This window comes from Camelus dromedarius, chromosome 29, assembly GCF_036321535.1.
Source record: "Camelus dromedarius isolate mCamDro1 chromosome 29, mCamDro1.pat, whole genome shotgun sequence".
Classification (NCBI taxonomy): Eukaryota; Metazoa; Chordata; class Mammalia; order Artiodactyla; family Camelidae; genus Camelus; species Camelus dromedarius.
The window spans coordinates 23,178,666-23,197,687 of record NC_087464.1 but is presented as its reverse complement, the minus strand read 5'-3'; the positions used below and the strand labels follow the sequence as shown (position 1 = coordinate 23,197,687).

Genomic DNA, 19,022 nt, shown 5'->3' with positions numbered 1-19,022 from the left:
AGAGGATGGAACAGCATGTGCAAAAGCAAGGAGGCAAAAGAGAAACTGAATTCTTCGAACTGCAAGCAGTCCTGGGTGACAGGAACGGTTGGGAGCCTCAGGAGGGTCCTAAGGAGGAGAGTGGCATGACTAAGATCCCTGTGACTGCTTGGAGGAGAATGGCTTGAGAGGATGTCAGGTGGTGAAAGACTAGAGGATATAATACCTTTGAGGAGACTATTGCAGAGACGATGAAATGGGATAGTGGGTGTGGGGATGCAAACAGGAGGATTGATTCTGAAGCAGAATTGATAGGACTTAATTTCCCGGGGTCTGGCTTAGATAACTGAGGGTTGACACAATCATTTTTGAAGAGTACTGGTCACTTATTTTTTCCCTCAATTTGGGTTTGTCTGATGTTTTCCCCATGATTAGATTGAGGCTATGCATTTCGGGGGCAAGAACATCACAGAAATCAGTGACGCCTATCAGGAGGTACATGATGTCAATGTGTCTTCTCGCTGATGATAGGGCCATTTTTAGAGGCAGGATCACAGAGGAACAAATATAGGGAAAATGTCTGGAGTCCCAGTTTGAGATGGGGTTGGAATGCAGAAGAGAATTCAAACCAGAGATAGAGCTCTGGGAGCTCCGGGCACCTCAGAGGTAGTGCAGGGCTTTGCAGAGCGCAAAGTTGCCAGTGGAGAAGGTATCGGACTGAGGAGGGGGAAGGAAGACTGTGGAGGAAAAGCAAGACTGGCTTTGCAATGTACCCAAATTGTCAGGCAGGTAAGGACTGGAGTGTGTTCTGTGGATTTGGTATCCAGGGGCTCAGCCAGCGACCAAGGTCAGTGCTTACCAGGCCAGACCCAGGCTGGGACTTGTGAAGGGTGTTTTTTCTCTCTGGACAGTTAGTGGGAGCAGGTTGGGGAGTGCACTCCTGTTCTAACTCACGTGAGCAGTGAGTATTTACACGTTCAGAGCTGCTGGCAAGCCTGCAAGAGGTGATGGTGATGAAAATGAGCTGTGTGTAGGCCAGCAGGCTACCCAATGCCCAGCACTTCCAGCTGCCAGCAGAGCAACATAGCTGGTGGAGAATTGGCTCTGCAAGTGTTAGAGGATGCCAAGTGCAAGAGCAGGCGTGAGTGCCCCCAAGTGGTCTACTGGAGGCACTGCTGGTAGAAGAGAAGCAGTGAGAGGTGGTCTCTGACCTGGGTTTCCGGTATAGGCAAGAGCTTGGAGGTCTGGAATGATGTATGTTTTCTGGACTCAAGCTACCCGAGGGATCCCCATTTTTAAAGCTAGCAGTCCTTTCCTGAGTTATAATCAACAAAATGCACAGATCTTAGGTTTTCAGTTTGGTAAGTTTTGATGATTTTATATACCTTATAACTATCATCCCAAACAAGATCTGGAATATTTCCACTACCCCAGAAATTTCTTTTCTGTCCCTTTTCAGTCAGTCTACCTCCATCCCCAGCCAGGAACAACTATTCTTCTATCACACTAAGTTTTCTGGTTTTTAACTTCATATAAGTGGAATCATATAGTATACATTTTTTGGTCTGGCTTATTTTTCTCAACATAATATTTTTGAGATTTATCCATGTTGTTGTAGTTATCGGTTGCTTATTCATTTTTATTGTTAATTCATATTCCAAGGTCTGAATATACAATAATTTGGTTATTCATTCTCTTGGTTTTTTTTTTTTAATTCATTCTCTTGTTGATGGCTGTTTCTGGTTTTTAGCTACTATGAATAAAATTGCAATGAATTTGCAAGTCTTTTGTGAACATACATTTTTCTTTCTCTTGGGTATATACCTGGGAGTAGAAATGATAAGTCAAATGGTAACTCTATGTTTAACTCTTTGAGAAACTGCCAGACTGTTCTCCAAAGTGGCTGTACCATTTTACATTCCTTCCAGCAGTGTATAGGGTTTCAATTTCTGCACATTCCCATCAATACTTATTAATATTTGTCTTTTTGATTATAACCATTCTAGTGGATGTGAAGTGGTATTTCATTGTGGTTTTGACTTGCATTCCCTGATGACTAATGATGTTGAGCATGCTTTCTCATGTGCTTATCAGCCATCTGTCTATCTTCTTTGGAGGAATTTCTATTCAGATCCTTTGCTCATTTTTATAGTAAATTATCTTTTTTTTTATTATTGAGTTGTAAGAATTCTTCATATATTCCAAATGAAAGTCTCATTATATATGTGACTTGAAAATATTTTCTTGCATACTGTGGGTTGCCTTGGGGAGGTTCCAGTCTGGTTGGGGAGAGAAGACAAACATGGGGAGTGAGGTTGTAGGAAGGAGGTGTGGCGGGGAGAGGCACTGTAGAGGGAGGTCTAGAGTGAACCCTCTGAGCTCTAGGTTGCCCACCAATGAGTGAACTGAATGAATTGCTCTGACAGTGCCATGGCTCTACAGGCAAGAATTTGCATCACTGTATGCTCAGTGCTATGCTATCAGGCATACATACTTACAGAAGTGTCAGAGACTTGGCATCTCATAAGACCAGGAGCATGGAGTAAGGTGGAGGGAGCAGGAGTCTCTTTCTTAAGAAAGGAAACTCCAGGTTGCAAACTTCCATAGGACTAACAGCAGCATGATGTGGCTTGAGAGCCAGACGGACTTGGATTTAGATCTTGGTTGTAGTATATGCTACTGTATAGTGCCCTCGCGTGCTCATCTAGCCATTCCTGATGGCTTCTTATAGTCTTAGAGCATATATTCTTATTCTTATAGTCTTGAGCGTGTAAGCCCCTGAGATTTTCTGCCTGTGGGCTTTCTTTGCTCAGACACAGGGAAATCTGGAAGTGCCAGGAGCAGCCCTCAACCCTTGGTTTCCTCATTCTTTTGGTAGGACCACTGCATTGTACTCTGCACTATGTCCCAGAGGTCCCCAGTAGGATCGAGCCACTATTGCCCACAGTAGAAACCTGCTCATTATTGCACCCTGAATTGGGTTACTTTTATTTGTTTGTTTCAAATTCCTCCATTTCTCTACTAGTGCTTCCCGGGATCTCTCTCAAATAGATCATTTGTACTCACATCCTTATCTCAGTGTATGCTTCTGGGGAAACCCATCCTAAACATACTTGTTCTTCCTCTTCTTAGTTACATCCATTCTATTTCCTTGATCACTTTACCTCTCTGAACCTCACTTTCCTCATCTACAAAACGGGGATAAAACCATTTACTTTATAGTACAGTCATGAGGCTTAGCATCTCACTCAGACATATTTAGGGTTCAGTAAATGTCAGTCTTCGTTTCTTTCCAGTTGTTTACTGTCCTATAACATAGATATTCTTGCAGAAACCATTGGGTGGACATGCCTTATTCAGCCATAGCTGAGCAGAAAAATATCAGCAGTCTGGAGCTGGCTTAACGGGTGACTGTCTTACTGTTCCCAGTCATTTGCTCCCTCCCTGCTATAGGATTAAACATCCCTAGTGTTTGTCATGCCTTGCATCCACTAGAGGGAGCAGGTTTCCCTGTTGCCCATGCATTAGCCATAGGTCATGCTTTGATATGTGGCACATGAGCAGATATGATATTCATCACGTTTGAGAAGAAGCTTTTAATGTGTTATTGTATGGTTTGGCTCAAGCTTTTTCACTCCTGCCTTTCTCCATGAGAAATACATGTCCCAGACATGCCCCCAGAGCATGGCACATAGTACGAGCTAACATTTATTAAATACATATTGTGTACCATGCACTATTCCATGTGTTACATATGCCTACACGTGTTAATTCATTTCATCCTCATGGGAACTGTAAGACATAAATACTGTTAATCATCATCTTTATTTTGCATATGTGGAAAACTAAGATTCAGTAAGGATGAATGCCTTGCTTAAATGTACACAACTGGAATGGGGAAGGCAGTCTGCCTTCTAGGTCCATATTCTTAAACACTGCACTATGCTGCTTCTCATAGGTGACCAGCAAATGCTTGTTGAATAAAAGTTTGTTTAAATGATTGTCACTCATGAAGCACTGTTCTCTTCTATTTACCCAGATTCTGAAGGTGCGATCCACTGGGACAATGATGGGCTTCTTACTTATTTTGGACCTGGGCACTTTTCCTGCCTCAGTTGTTAGCCAAATAGGAGGCCCTTCTAATTCTCCTAATAGGGGAAAATTCATTTGTGGCCATCAGATGGGAACCCAAACATTTATCCTGTAGGACCACAAGATATCTCCTGTAAATCCCATGTGGATCCAAGACATCTCCACTGCGAACCTTCATTGTGAACATCAGATACCTCTCCTGAAGACTCATATGAACCCATGTATCTTTCCTGGGGCCCTCATGGACACCTAACATCTCTCCTGTAGAGCCATGCTTGATAACCTCCTCAGGGTCCTATTCACCATTTCATTGGGTCCTCTCACAACTCTGTAAATCAGTTAAGGCTTGCCTTAAAGCAGGGATAGACAGCAGTGACCATGTGAGTGGACCAAGCACAGGACCAAAAGCAGAACCCTGTTGTCCTGCCCTTCAGCCCACGACTCTTCTGTCCTGACTGGCATAGATTATGCTTTCTGCTCAACCCTCCACAGCCCCTGAAGCACCCTCCTTTTTCTTCTCTCTTTTGCATTAATTCTTGTCTGCCTTTCTTCACTCCTGCCCCCTTTCTATCCCAGCTGTGGGAGTGAGGCCCCACTCTCAGCAGGCTGGAGTCAGACAAAGAGCCCTTATTCTGGGCAAAGAATCCCTTACAGTGTCTCCCACCCACTGAGGCCCCCTTCCAGGCCCAGGGTGATGTGGGCAGAGGGTACTGTGGAGGGCAAGAGCCATTGGCTGGCAGGACAGAGGCTGGGTCAAGCTGTAGATATCCCACAGGAGGTTTACAGCATAAACATCACTCACAATAAAATCCTGTCTTTCACTCCGAGCCTCATCACTCCAAGTGGGTCTCTCTCAACCCTTATTAGTTCTGGGTTTTTAAACATTTACCATGGTCTCTACTCACTTTCAGTGTTCATCTCTGTATATCACAGTTTCTTTCTCTTTTCTTTATTTCTTTTCTGTTTCTCTTTCTAAGCCTCTCTCTTTCTATTGCTCTGCATAGCTTGTCAATCTCTATTTCTTACCTCTTTCTCACTTTATCATGCTCTTTCTTCTCTATCTTTTCTTGTCTTTTTTCTCTCCAAATTGTGATCACTCCAAATCTCTGCCTTTTCATGTTTCTATGTCTTTATTTTCAAGGTTCTCCTTTCTTGTCTTTCTATGTCTGTCCTTCCGTGTATCTGTGTGTCCTTGTCTATGTGTCGTTTCTGTTTCTTTATGTCTCATCTCTGACCTTCTATCCTTCATCCTCTACTTGTCACTTTGGGCCTGTGGATCTGAAGGGCCTTCATCAGTTATCACACTCTCCTGCTTACAAACTCCCTCTCACTCTTCCTTTTTGGTTCGTTTCAGCGGCTCTTGGGACCGGCATGGAAGGTTATTCTCCCCAGTTTACAGATTTGGAAGCTGAGGCTCTGGTAATTGGTACCAGACTCCTTTTCTGGGTCTTTTCTTCGACCTCTTTGCCTCGCTCTTGTCCCCATGGTGCCCTCAAACCACCTGATCGGGCGCTGTCCCGGGAATTTAGCACCTCGGACAGCTCCTGTAAGGTGCGGGGGCGGCCAGGCCTTCCTTCTCGCGAGCTCAGGCAGAGCAGCCCTAGAGGAAGCGCGGGAATCTCGCGAGAGAGGCTGTTGCAGGCAGGGGCGGCGCGGGCGCGCGAGAAACTGGCCCGAGGCGCGCGCGCGCGCGCACCCCGCCCCCAGCCCCGGAGCGGCTTGTGGCCGGCTCCGCGCCGCATCGCTGGTTGCAGCGCAGCGCAGCGCAGCGCGGCGGCTTTTGCCGAGCGACAGCGGCGGGTAAGTCCCGGGCCTAAAGGCCTAGAGAAGGGCTTTGCAGCGAAGTTGGGCACAGGGCGAAAGGGTCTCCGCATCTCCAGCTTTGTACCTCCTACGCTTCACCTTTGGATGCAGGAGGCAGGCGGAGCTGGAGAGATGGGGAGTGGAGGTGACCTTCCCTGTTTGGGGCGGAGGAAGAGCGTCCCGGGTGCTCCCAGGCCTCCCCACCCCCACCATCCCCATTACCGGCTCCAGCAGAGGGAACCTGGGTCTTAGATGACGTCAGACCCTTGGATTCTGGAGTTGGGCCTTGGGCCTTCTATCAACACCCCCAGGCCCACCTGGCGTCCCCTGGAAACAGGCCTCCCCCTCCTGGGGATGGTGCACGCGGCCTGGGTTGGGGGCGCCTGGAGGCGGGGTGACTGAAGCCTCCTTTTGGTCTTTCCTCACAAGAGGAGCCTGCAGGTGGACCCAGGTTGTACTCCCCACCCTTGCAACCCCCGCCTCCCGGAGGCAGCAGACCTTTGGCCCGCTGGTCTGAGCCGCCTCAGGGCTTCAGGGGATGGGTGCATTGGCTTGACCCTGGGGTCCACCAGGGCTTTGGGGTGGTGTTTTGGGGGCGCCGGAAGAAGCGCATTACAACGCTGGCAGGAGTGGGTCACGAGGATGGGGGTGAGATGTTTGGGAACCCATCCCTGCCCCTGCCTCTAGGAGCTCCTGATCTAGGAGTTGGGGAAACCAAGTAGAGTCTGGGACTGAGAATTCGCTAACTCAGGCCGTTCAAACCGGTAATGGCCCAGCTCCAGGCTGAGGAGTTTAGGGAGGGCCAGGACTTTCCCGTGGACACCAGGAGCATAAGGAAGAAGGGAGGCAAGAGCCAGTGAATAGTAAGCTTCTTGGAGGTGGTGAGATTTGGTTGGGAGGAGAGGTAGGAGAGGGCATTTCTGGGGAATGGTCTGGTCAAAGGCATAGAGGTGGGAATTTAGCATAGCCTTTGGGGAGCCTAGCCTGTGAGCCCAGCCATGTGACTGTGCCCATGGGGTGGGCCAGCCTGGAGAATTTTGCAGCCTGTGCCCTACCTGTTCTGTTTCCAAGAGGCAGGCCTCTGAAAGAGGGAAATAGTTCTTGCATAGGCATGACTGGAGAGAGATTTTGTTTGGGGATACACAGATCTCTGTAGTTGAGATTTGATCTGGCTTTGGTGAGCCTGAAGAGCTGAGAGAGGACTGTCTCTGGTGAATGGGCCACAGAAAGAGGGTCTTCTTAAGTCTAGCAAACCCTTGGAGAGTTAGCAGGGTCCTGGGAAGGGAGCTCTGGGTAGGGGCTGTGGATGCTGTGGCTGTTTCTTTAACCCTTTCCCTGGCGGGCCAGCTGGCCACTTCTGAACAAATTGATTCCCCTCTCTGGGCATCTCTTTGCCAGCATCTTTCTCTAGGGATGAAATAATAGGACTAAGTATTGATCTCCCTTGAGGAAGCTGCTTGTTCTAGTTTAGAGCATCCCTATCAGTTCTCCTTCTTCCTTTCCCTTTCCTCCCCACTATCTCTGCCTTCCTCTCCCTTTCCCTGCCCCCTCCACACAGCAGTTCCTCTACAGAGAACTTCCTTTCTTGCTGACAGCCTGGAGTCTCTGAAGGTTTCCTGGAGGAAGTGTGATACAGCAGGGGTGACAGAAGCTGTGGGCTTAGCCTGATTGCTGGAGGGCATCCGTTGCTCCACTCCCACCCCTTGGGAGGGTGTCCAAGTCTTGAGCAAGAACATGATTGACTGTGCTCTGTGCCCTGTTCTGTACTGGGTCCCTCCTGGAAGCCCCATCCAGGAGGGAGTGAGGTAGAGATTGGGTGAGAATGAGGGAGTACTTGGTGCCCAATAACTGGTTCAAAATTTAAGCAGTGGGAGGCACAACAGGGATGTCTGGAAGGACTTCCTAGATGAGGTGGGATATGAGAAGCTAGTAGGATTTAGAGGAGTGACAGGGATCTGGTTTGGGGCATTGGAAGCAGAGGGGATGGCTAGATATGATCTCTCTTGTATGAAGCTGGGTTGTATGGGAAACAGGTAGAGAAGTAAAAGGTGGTGGGTGGGAGGTTTGTAGCTGAACGACACAAGGCCTTGAATGCCAGGCACAGGATCAGTAGGGGCTACTGAAGCGTCATCATAGGACAATGATAGTGATGCCAGGAGAGTGATGTTTTCTAAGGATGATTCAGAGTTCTGGGACATTAGGGCTGGGGATGTGGGACTGGGTGTGGGATAAGGGGACCAGAGGTAGAGCAAGAGGGGAAAACTGCCATCTTAGCAGACAGGCTCTAGGCAGGCAGGAAGAAAATGACCATTTCTATGCCAAGCATGGGAAGCTCATGCTTGGAGGGAGGGGCTGGTGAGTAAGAGAGCCCTGGAACTAACCCCAGGTCCTGATCTGAGGCCAGACTTGACTTCCTTCTCTCTGCCATGAACCTCACTTTCTCTATTGCGGGACCTTCTGTCCTCCCAGATACACAGTAAGAAATGGAATAAATTGTAATCTGTTTTTTTTTTTTTAAGCAAAATTCAGGTCGTATTTGCTATCTTATTGATAACTAAGGAGGTGCTTCTTAGGCCTACATTTTGGGGGGATATATAGCACCTCTAATACCCCCAACATTATGAAAAACTCTCAGTTGAGGAGCAAACTGCTACTTTCCCCATTTTTCAGTTTAGGAACTTTGGTTTGCAGAGACCAGCCATTGCTGTACCCTCCCACCCCCACCCCACAAATACAAGTATTTTAAAGGCTATCCCTGAAATAAGAGCAGAGGAGACTGGAACCTTCCATTCTTGTGACCTCAGCCTCTGTAGCCCTCCCAAGCTTAAATTCTTTCAGGGCTAGCCATATACAAACAAGGCAGCCTTGCCCTGTGCTCTGACTTCTCCCACCGTCTCTAATTTGCTACACTGATTTCTCTGTAACCATGCGTATACCTTTGGGAGAAAGCCTGGGACCAGGCTTGGGGGTCAGATTGGAGCCAGGGTTAGAGTCTCCTCCCTTGAGTCTCCTACAGTCTAGTTAGTACCCACTCTCCCCCTGCCTCTCTTCTTTGTTTTCCTGGAAGACATTAAAGCTGGACCACAGTCTCCCACTCCACATCCCATTGTCTTGTGGGAGGTGATGCCTCCTTCAGCCACCCTTTCTGCCAGCCACACGTGAATCTGGTCGTCATTGGCATGTAGCCACCTCTGAAATCTTGAATTCTAGTATTCTTCTCTGACCACAGTCCAATTTCTGCTTTACCTACTTTGGGACCTCAAGGAGACAGCTGGTTCTCTGACACCTCCATTTTCTCTGTCCCATGAGCATGACAGCTTCTGTGTCTTTTCTGGACCCCATGGTTAAGGATTTTAACCATTCTGTGACCCATGCCCTCAGTTACTATGTCACTTTGCTTGTTTGTCCCACCTCAGCAGCAGGCCCCCCAACTCTGGATTCTATACTCAGAATGTAGAAAGCTTCTGGTGGCCATCACATACCAGGGCAGGCTGGCTCTGCTTCCATGGAGGGTCTCCAGCCTCATCACTTTGGAAACACTTCCCCTTTCCCATCAGCTCCCTATTCTGTTCCGTGGGAGGAGTATTCCAAACTGTACTACTATCCCAAAGCCTTTTACTCATGAAGAAGGCTAGTGGAGGGTATATGTGGGAGGTGGAACCACACCCATGTTTCTCCACTTCTTGAATCCCATTAGAAGGAGAGCTCCTAATCTAATGCTCCCACTCTGTGCTATGGATGCTGAACCTACCTGTCTCCTGAGGCACCAATATCCATCAGCTGTTTCCCCCTCTATTGTCTCTTCAGCCTCTCCACTGTTTTCCTTCAGACCTTCCTCCCAGCTTCTAAATATGCTCAAGGCTCCTATCTGGAAAAACCTTTCTAATCTGGTGCCTTCCTCTAGCTGCTGCCGTTTAAACCTATAGTTTTGCCTTAACTACAAGTGACATGTGACCATTGTAGAAATTTTAGAAAATAAAGATAAAAAGAAAGACAACAAATAACTTATAATCTCACTATTGAGAGTTGGCTACTGTTAATTGTCTAGTGTATGGTGCGTGTTTCATTGTTGTCACTGATAGTCTCTGTGTGTGTTGTTTTAACATCTCAGCCGAGTGTTTGAAAGGTTAGTCTGCTAGACTTGTCTCTCTTCCTCTTTTCATGTTTCCTCATTTCTTGGCAGCTGGCCTCTACCCCACCACTCCCTGAAGCTGTGACCTCCTGATGGCCGAATCAGCCCATGTCACGCCTGACTGCTCCATGGCCATGGACATTGTTGGCCTGGTTGACCAGTCCTTAAAAAGACTGAGATAACCTGTATTCATTAATGTGAAATATTTTCATGACATATTGTTGAGTGGAAAAAAACAGATTATAAAATGCCTTGTGTAAAATGATCTCACTTTTTGTTACATATGCTTATATGTGCATTAAAAACAAACCCCCCAAACCTAAAAGTCAAACTGTTAAAAGGGTGGCATCTTTCCTGCAGTGGCTTGAAAGACTCAGGGGATAAAGCTCAAATCCTGCCCATGGCCTTCAAGGCCACGATGACTGGCCCCTCTCACCTTTAAACCCTATTTTTGCCTTTTTTCCCCTCTTTCCACTTTGGGCTTTATCTGTGCTTCCTGTTCCCTAAGTGTGCCGTGCCGTTGCTCTCTTGGCCTTTCCACGTGCTTTGCTGATTATCTCTTTTCCTGGCCAACTCTTATTCATGCCTCAAGATTCAGCTCTGATGTTGCTTCCTCTATGAAGCCCTCCCTGGCTTCTCCAGGATGGACCAGGGAGGTGCTCCTCTGTGCTCCCAGTTTTGTGTACTTGCTCTCCTGGGGCACTTCTCAGGCTGTGTTGTAATTGCCCATTGACTTAGCTGCAGCCTCTTCTCTTCTCTCCTCCCTTTCATCTCAAACTTGTCTATGTTACAGAGAAAATTGAAGCAGATGTGTGGGACTCTCACTGTCCTTTCCAAAGCCTCAAACCTCCTCCATCTGCTGGCATCATGCTCTCCTTCGCCCCTGTTAGAACTGAGGCTTGTCCCACCTCCTTGCACTGGACCCCATTCTTCTCCCCCTTTCAGGGGCTTGCTCATCAGTTAAACTTCTTTCTCTATTGTAATTGCAACTGTTCCCTGGATCCTTCACATCTCTAGCTTGTTTCCATCTTACACACAACCCTCAGCCATTGTACCCCCTGAACCCCATATCCCACCCAGGTAGTACCCTATCTCTGTTCTCTATCAAGGCAGGCTTCTTCAAAGAGCTGTCTACACCTGCTCTCAGCTTATGTGTTCAACTGTATCATCTGATAGCTACTCCCCCACACCCCTGCCAACCCCAACTCCCAGCTGCCACCGCTACCAAAGTTGTTCTTGCTGGAGTCACAGATGACTCGCTGTTGCTGAGCGTCATGAACACTTTTCAGTCCAGCCCTTTTCATGCTGGACCTCTCAGTGGCATCTGTCACATTTGTCTACTCTGTTCTAGCTTTGGAAACTTCACGCTCTCCTGGTTTCCCTCCTGCCTTTTCAGCTGCTCCTGCTCATTCTTTGCCAGCTCAGCCTCTTCTGCCTGACTTTTATTTTTTTAAACAGGTAATACATTTACATGATTCATAATGAAAAAGGATGTCCTCAATTTCATCAATTCTAGGATGAACATTTTGATATTTCTGAAAACATTTTAATGTCTGTGTCTTTAAAAATTTGGCATCTTATCATTATAAGTTGGCAGTGTTTTTTCCTTTCTTTTGGTAAATAAGATACTGATCTATCTTAAAACTGATGGTGTCTTGGATTTGATGGTATAAAGATACATAGTAAAAATTCTTCTTCCCTCCTACTCCACATCTATTCATTTCCTCTCTCCCCCAGGTACCACAGTTATTTTTTTCTTGATGTCCTACTAGAGATTCTATGTGTGTATATTACCACATGCAACTATATATATTTCCCCCAACTTAAAAATATTTATTTTTATTAAGTATAATTGACATGCATTATATTACTTTCTTGTGTACAACTTGATATTTGTACAACATGGTGATATTTGTGTATATGGTGAAATGGTCACCAGAATAAGTCTAGTTAACATTTATTGCCACACAGTTAAAGAATATTTGTGTATGTGTGTGATGAGAAACTTTCAGATTTACTCTCTTAACAACTTTCAAACATGCATTACAGTGTTATTAACTATAGTCACCATGCTGTACATTAAAACCCATGACTTATTTATAACTGGAAGTTTGTACATTTTGACCCCCTTCGCCCATTTCACCCAACCCTCAGCCCCTGCCTCTGGAAATCACCAGTCTATTCTTTGTATCAATGAACTTGTTTTTTTGTTTGTTTTGTTTTGTTTTAGATTCCACATGTAAGTGAGATTATAGTATTTGTTTCTCTGTCTGCCTTATTTCACTTAACATAATGCCCTCAAGTTCCATCCATGTTGTCACAAATGGCAAGATTTCACTTTTTATGGCTGAATTTTACAAGATGTATACATATAAATTATATATGTAAACATTTTCTTTATTCATTCATCCATTGATGGACACTTAGGTTATTTCCAAAGCTTGTCTGTTATAAGTAATGCTACAATGAACCTGATGGTTCGTATATCTTTTTGAATTAGAGTTTTTGTTTTCTTTGGCTAGGCACCAAGAAGTGGAATTGCTGGATTGTATGGTAGTTCTATTTTTAATTTTTTAAGGAAACTCCATACTGTTTTCTGTAGTGGCTCTGCCAGTTTACACTCCCACCAGCAGTGCACAAGGGTTCCACTTTCTCCATATCCTTGCCAACATTTGCTATCTCGTCTTTTTGATAATAGCCACTCTAACAGGTGTAAGATGATATCTCATTGTAGTTTTGATTTGTATTTCCCTGATATTAGTGATGTTGAACATCTTTTCATGTACCTGTTGGCCATCTGTAGGTTTATTTCCTCAACTTTTTATTTTGAAAATTTTCAAAGCTACAAAACGTTTAAAGAACAGTGCAGGGAACTGCTGTACTGTCATCTGTAATTTCAGTGCACTAGGGTACATTCACCAGTTAACATTTTGTAACATTTGCTTTATCTATCTATCCATCCCTGATTTTTTTTTTTTTTGCAGAGCCATTTGAAAGTAAGTAGCAGAGAAGACACTGTATTTCTAAATGTTTCAGCATGTATCTCCTAAGAACAAAGATGTTCTCCTGCACAGTCACAGCACCTAAGAAGTTTAACATTGAACAGTGATATCTACTATTGAGTCTATGTTCAAATTTCTCTACTTGTCCTAAAAATGTTCTTTACAGCTCTGATTTAAAAGTCCAGGATCACTCACTGCATTTGGTTGCATGTCTCTTTAGTCTCCGTTAATTGAGATGAGTGCCCTTACCAATTTGTATCTTTCATGACATTAGCATTTGTCTTGGAGAATTTCCCACAATCTGGATTTGTCAGATTTTTTTAGTAATTATTTTCAGGTTAAACATTTTGGCACCAATACTACATAGACAACTTTTGTCCTTCTTTGTGTATCACATCACAAGGCACATAATGTCCTTTCGTCCCATGGTCAGAAATGCTAAATTTGGTCACTTGGTCTGCCAGATCCTCTCATTATGGAAGTTCCTTTTCTCTCTTGTGATTAATGACTAATCTAGGGGGTGAAACTCAGAAGATGTGCCTCTCCTCTTCCCCAGCCACCTTTCACCCGGTGGTTTTAGCAGCCATTGATAATCCTTGCCTGGATCAGTTCTGACATATGGGGGTTGCAAAATTATTATTTTAAAAATTGTTATTCCTTTTATATTAGGACTTTTCCTTCCCCCCTCCTTTTCTTTTGTGTATCACCGTAGTAGTCTTGTGCATTCTTTTCATTCAATGTGTTATAATCCATTACTGACATTCATATTTTTTCTCCAGCTTTTTATTTTGAAAATTTTACACTTCAGTTGAAAGAATAGTACAAAGGACACTCACATGTCTTCACCCAGATTCACCAGTTGTTAACATTTGCCACATTTGCTTTGATTCTGACTCTGTCTATCCAGCCATCATTTCTTACTCTCTGAACTACTTAAAGCAAGTTTCAGACATCATAGCACTTTACCCCTAAGCACTTGAGCACATATTTCCTAAGAACAAAGACATTTTCCTACATAACCTCAATAACACAATTATGCTCAAGAAATGTAACATGGACACAAAAATATTAGCTAGAGCTTATATTCAAGTTTCCTCTGATAGTCCAGTGATGTCCTTTATAATGTTTTCCTCTTGAACCAGGATCCAATCAAGGTTCACACATCAGTTTTTATAGCCTCCGTTAGGTTAGAGAATCCCTTATCTTTTTATTTTTATTTTTATTTATTTATTTATTTATTTTATTTTTTGTCTTTCAGGGTATTGGCATCTTTTAACAGTCCAGGCCAGATTAGTTTATAGAATGTGCCACAACTTGGATTTGTCTGGTTGTTTCTTATGATTAGATACAAGTTAAATATTTTGGGGCAGGACTGCTATGTAGGTGGGAGGCCATAATATCTGTCTGTCCTGTTATTGGTGAGCTTGAGTTTGATCACCTGGTTAAGGTGGTGTCTACCAGCTTTCTTTACAATAAAAATGCCTGTTCCCCTTTGTAATTAATAAGTCATCTTTGAGACTCTCTGACTCCCTTCTTACCCAACAGTCTTTCACCGAGTGAAAGATTTAGCAGCCATTGAAGATCTTTGTCTGAATCAGCTATTACATTCATGATTGCAAAATTAGGAGATTTTCTAATTCTGTCACTCCTACATTTATACCTAGCATTTTTCTGCAGAGTTTTCCTTCTTCCTTCCTTCCTCCCTCTCTTTTTAAAAATAAGAATATCAGGGGAGGGTATAGCTCAGTAGTAGAGTGCATGCTTAGCATGCGCGAGGTCCTGGGTTCAATCCCCAGTACCGCCATATAAATAAGTAAATAAACAAATAAACCTAATTACCTCCCCCTAAAAAAAAATAATAAAATTAATTAATTTTTTAAAAATATGGCTTTACCAATATTACTTAATATTTATACGTGACTCCTTTACTAGATAGTTACACCATTTATTGAAAAAAAAATAAAAATAAAAACAAGAGTATCACTTTGGATTCACGGATTATTTTTTAAACACAGTGTGTTATATTACTGTCATTATTTTTGATGCTCTTAATTGTCCCAAATTTGGCTGGTGGTCGCCCCTTTAAACTGGTGTCCTTTTGACATTCTCCAATTAGTTGAATTCCTGCTTGTTTCTGGCACCACAAGATGTTCTAGGCTTATGTTCTGTTTCCTTGACCTGGCTTGGGACCAGCCGTATGTTTTTGTAAAGTCATGAGTTCATACTGATGCCTCCAATTCAAATCCAACATCACGAGACTCTTTCTTACCTTCCCATATTCCACATTCTATCTAACACTGAGAACCAGGTTCCAACAACATACACTCATTCACTCGCCTGTTGTCTGCTACAGTACACATGACAGAGTTTCAGAATCACCACACTAGTACCAGTAGTACCAGTAGACCTGTAAGATTTCAGATTTCTTTCCAGTTGTTTTTGTTCTTGTGATACGTCCCCCTGAGAGAACACAGAGTACTGAGGTCAAGTTACTTGGCCAGTTCTTTTTCCTGTGTGATTGTGTTATCAGTTTGCTGTATAGATAAGCTTCATTTGTTTTTGTTTATTGCATTTTTAGACTTTCATTTCTTCCTGGTGTAAGTTTTTGCATATGTAAGACATTGTGTGTGAAAAGTATGTAAAAATCTTCCCCCAGAGATGCCTCACTACTCATCCTAGCCCTCCCGTCATGTGACCATTTCATTAGTTTCTTTTTGACTCTTCCTGTATTTCCTTTGCAAAAACAAGCTAACTTAGATACCTGTTCTTATTTCTCCTTTTTTACATAAAGGTATAAAAATAGTATACTGTTTATACTTGCTTGTACTTTGCTTTTAGTATGGCGGTTCATAGACGTCATCTTCATTCTTTTTTACATCTGTACAGTAGTCCATTGAATGATGTACCATAGTTTATTCAAACAGTTGCTCTTAGGTTGTTTCCAACATTTGGCTATTGCAAAATAGTGTCATGTTGAATAACATGTATCCGTTGCTTCTTATTTGTGAGTAAATAACCAGTAAATAACCAAGTAGGATTCTGAGGATAAAAGAAAAAATTTTTTTTATTCTCCTCTCCCCTCCTTTTTTTCAATATATTTGTTATTATTTTATTTTTTGGGGGAAAGCAGTTGGGTTTTTATTTATTTACTTATGTTTAATGGAGGTACTTCAGATCGAACCCAGGACCTTGTGCTTGTTAGGCACTTGCTCTGCCACTGAGCTATATCCTCCCCTCCTTTTTTTTCAATATGAAAGATAACATACTATATAAACTATTCTGCGTGTTGCCTTTTTTCCCCAGTGCTTCAATTAACGCACCTGTGTAAAAGAATCATTTCATGCATGTCTCTGTCATGCCTGTCTTTTCCATTTGTGGTAGATGTTGTTATGTTTTTATATCTGTATTTGATTTCATATCACAAAGGGACCACAAAAGGTTATAATTGCCCACACTTAATTGGATCCAGAGGAATTTGACTGGGACCCTAGGAGGGTTTATTTTTCTTGTAAAGCAAACTTTTAATTGAAGTATAATACATAGGAAAGTGCATAAATTGTAATTATGTGCTTGAGGAATTTTCACAAAGTCAACACCTCTATGTAGCCAGCACCCAGATCCGGTAACAGACCATTACCGGCACCCCAGATGCTTGTGCTCCCTTAAGGGTAATACTATCCTGACTTGAGCACCCTAGATTTGTTTTGCCTGATTTAAACTTTATAGAAATCTCTGCCCAGCTTTTAGATGTTGCGTTGCCTTAATGCTTGGTCATTGATCATTTTCTGTTTTTTATCATAGCTATAGCTATGTATCTATATACCAAAGTTACTGTTCTAGCAAAATGATCTCATTCGCTTTCTTAGCCTTAACTTGCCTGCAATTACCTGATGCATGTCTCAGCACAAGCCTTCTGCTGAACCCTTGACCCAGATTTTTCCCAGTGCCTACAAGGCAGCCCTGTCTGGGGGTCTCACCGCACCTCAGGCTCGTACGTCTGTAATGCAGCTTTTTTTCTTCCGTGGGGCCCTGCACCTCTTCTCGTGGGTGCTTCCCATGATGGGGCTCTCAGTAAACAGCCCCACCATCCACTCAGTGGTTTAAGCTGGCAGAGAGTCTTCATGATGCCTCCCTCCCCCAACACCCCAGATCCACCTTGGGACCCCTTCCAGCCTGCCTCCTCAGTGCCTCAGGGATCACACCCTGCCTGCCTCACCTCTCCAGCCTCCCCTGCTTCTTTCCCATGCACTCTCTGCTTTGGCCACGGTGGCTTTCTTTCCCTTGCTTAGAAGTGAAGCTCCTTCCTGCATGAGGATCTGTGCATGCTTTCTCCTCTGCCCAGAAGGCTGCCCTGCCTCAGGCAGCTCCCCTGTGTTCTTCAGGACTCCTTTATGGCTTACATTTAATTTCCATGACTCCTCAGACCTGGTTAGGTCACCTATCTGCTGTGCATGTTTTTTTGTTGGTTTTTTTTTAATGGAAATACTGGGGATTGAACCCAGGACCTCATGTATGCTAAGCATGCACTCTACCGCTGAGCTGTACCTCCCCGCCATGTGCATGTTTTCATAGCCATCCTTCCCTTTTATATTATTCACTGCAGAGGTTATTGACTGCTTCATGCCAAGGGCAGGGACCATCTGTCTTATTCATGCTGTCTCCCCAGTGCCTGGCAGATGGTACATGCTCAAGACGTGAACAAATGACCGAAGGCAAAGGCAGGAGGAGGGGAGCCCAGCCTGTGACTGAGGCCAGGGCTCTGCTGTGTTCAGGGTCAAGAATAGAATTTCTTCTTTCAGGGGTCCCCTCAGGCCTTCTCTGTCACTTGACTTGCCCTGCCTGGGGTACCCTCCCAGTTTTCTTTCTCACCCTCTGAAGATGGGTTTTTTTGCCTGGAGGCAAAGGGCAGGAGTCCTTGGAAGGATGTAGCTGGTGGAATGGTGGCTTTGTGAGATGGGAGCTGCTTCCTTTGGGTTCATTCCACTGTGGGAATGTGAAACAGGTCCTGCCCCAAGGAGTTTCCAGCCCTGCTGGGGCTGAGGAAGGGACTGGGCTGCATGGGCCATGATTCTTATCCTTCTCTGGCTTTTCTTTCCTTCCAGTTTAGGACAAAGAGGCTTGGACAGGCCACGGGGCCGGCTGGCGCCATCATGGCGGGTAAGGAGAGGGTGGGCCACGTGAGTAGGACGTGACAGTGAGCATCGGGTGGTTGGCCCTCTTCTTGGTCCCTTTATGCTCCCTAATTTCTGCAGGTCAGATTCTTTCTGTTCTCTTGTCCCCAGGTTTTCTCTGACCTTGGGGACCAGGGATGGTGCATCCTGATGCCCTGGTCCTACTGCCCATCTGACTGATGAGTGGCATGTGTGGCCAAATCCCTGGCCCCTCTGTCACCATTACTCCTTAATTTTCTAAGACCTTTTCATTCTGTTTTCTGAGTTGTCCAGTTTCCAAAGGCTCAGAGCTGGAGGGACCTTTAGGGATTATCTAGTTCAAGCCCCACCCCACCGGGTAAACTGAGGTCTGGAGAGGGGTGGTGACTCACCCAAGAGAATGAACGTTGGAGTGGAGGCTGGAACCCACGTCTCCAGACTCACCCATCCTGATTCCTCTGCCTAGAACTGGCCCCCACCACACTGAAGAGGGTACTGCACCCCTGAAGGATAGCGTTTATTGTTTTTATTCTTTTCAGAGACAGTGACACTGCCTCTGGACCTTTGGTTACTTTGGGAGACCTGAGGAGGCAGGGATGGTTGGGTGGGGATAGCAAAGTGTCCTGTGGCCACAGGGGCCAAGAGGGCAGCCCAGGCCAGGGAAAGAATCATTATATTGGATCGTTGGGGAGGGAACACTCAAGGTGATACTATGTGATGTGCCTTGCCCACAGAGAAAGTGAACAACTTCCCACCGTTACCCAAATTTATCCCACTCAAGCCATGTTTCTACCAAGACTTCGAGGCGGATATCCCTCCCCAGCATCTCAGCATGACCAAGCGCCTCTACTACCTCTGGATGCG

General features: G+C 44.8%; 1 protein-coding gene across 2 annotated transcripts in view; it reads left to right on the top strand.

Moving 5' to 3' along the window:
* The window catches only part of SCAMP5 (secretory carrier membrane protein 5), a 34,864-nt gene that overhangs the window by 7,931 nt on the left and 7,911 nt on the right, over positions 1 to 19,022 (top strand). Inside the window, exons 1-3 of one of the 2 annotated variants that reach the window (XM_064480693.1) lie at positions 5,793 to 5,871; positions 18,111 to 18,165; positions 18,893 to 19,021. In XM_064480693.1, coding sequence (XP_064336763.1) covers positions 18,159 to 18,165; positions 18,893 to 19,021 — 136 coding nt within the window. In that variant the 5' untranslated portion in view covers positions 5,793 to 5,871; positions 18,111 to 18,158. Of the gene's footprint in view, positions 1 to 5,792; positions 5,872 to 18,110; positions 18,166 to 18,892; position 19,022 lie in introns of those variants that run through there. The other variant, XM_064480694.1, reaches the window with a different exon arrangement.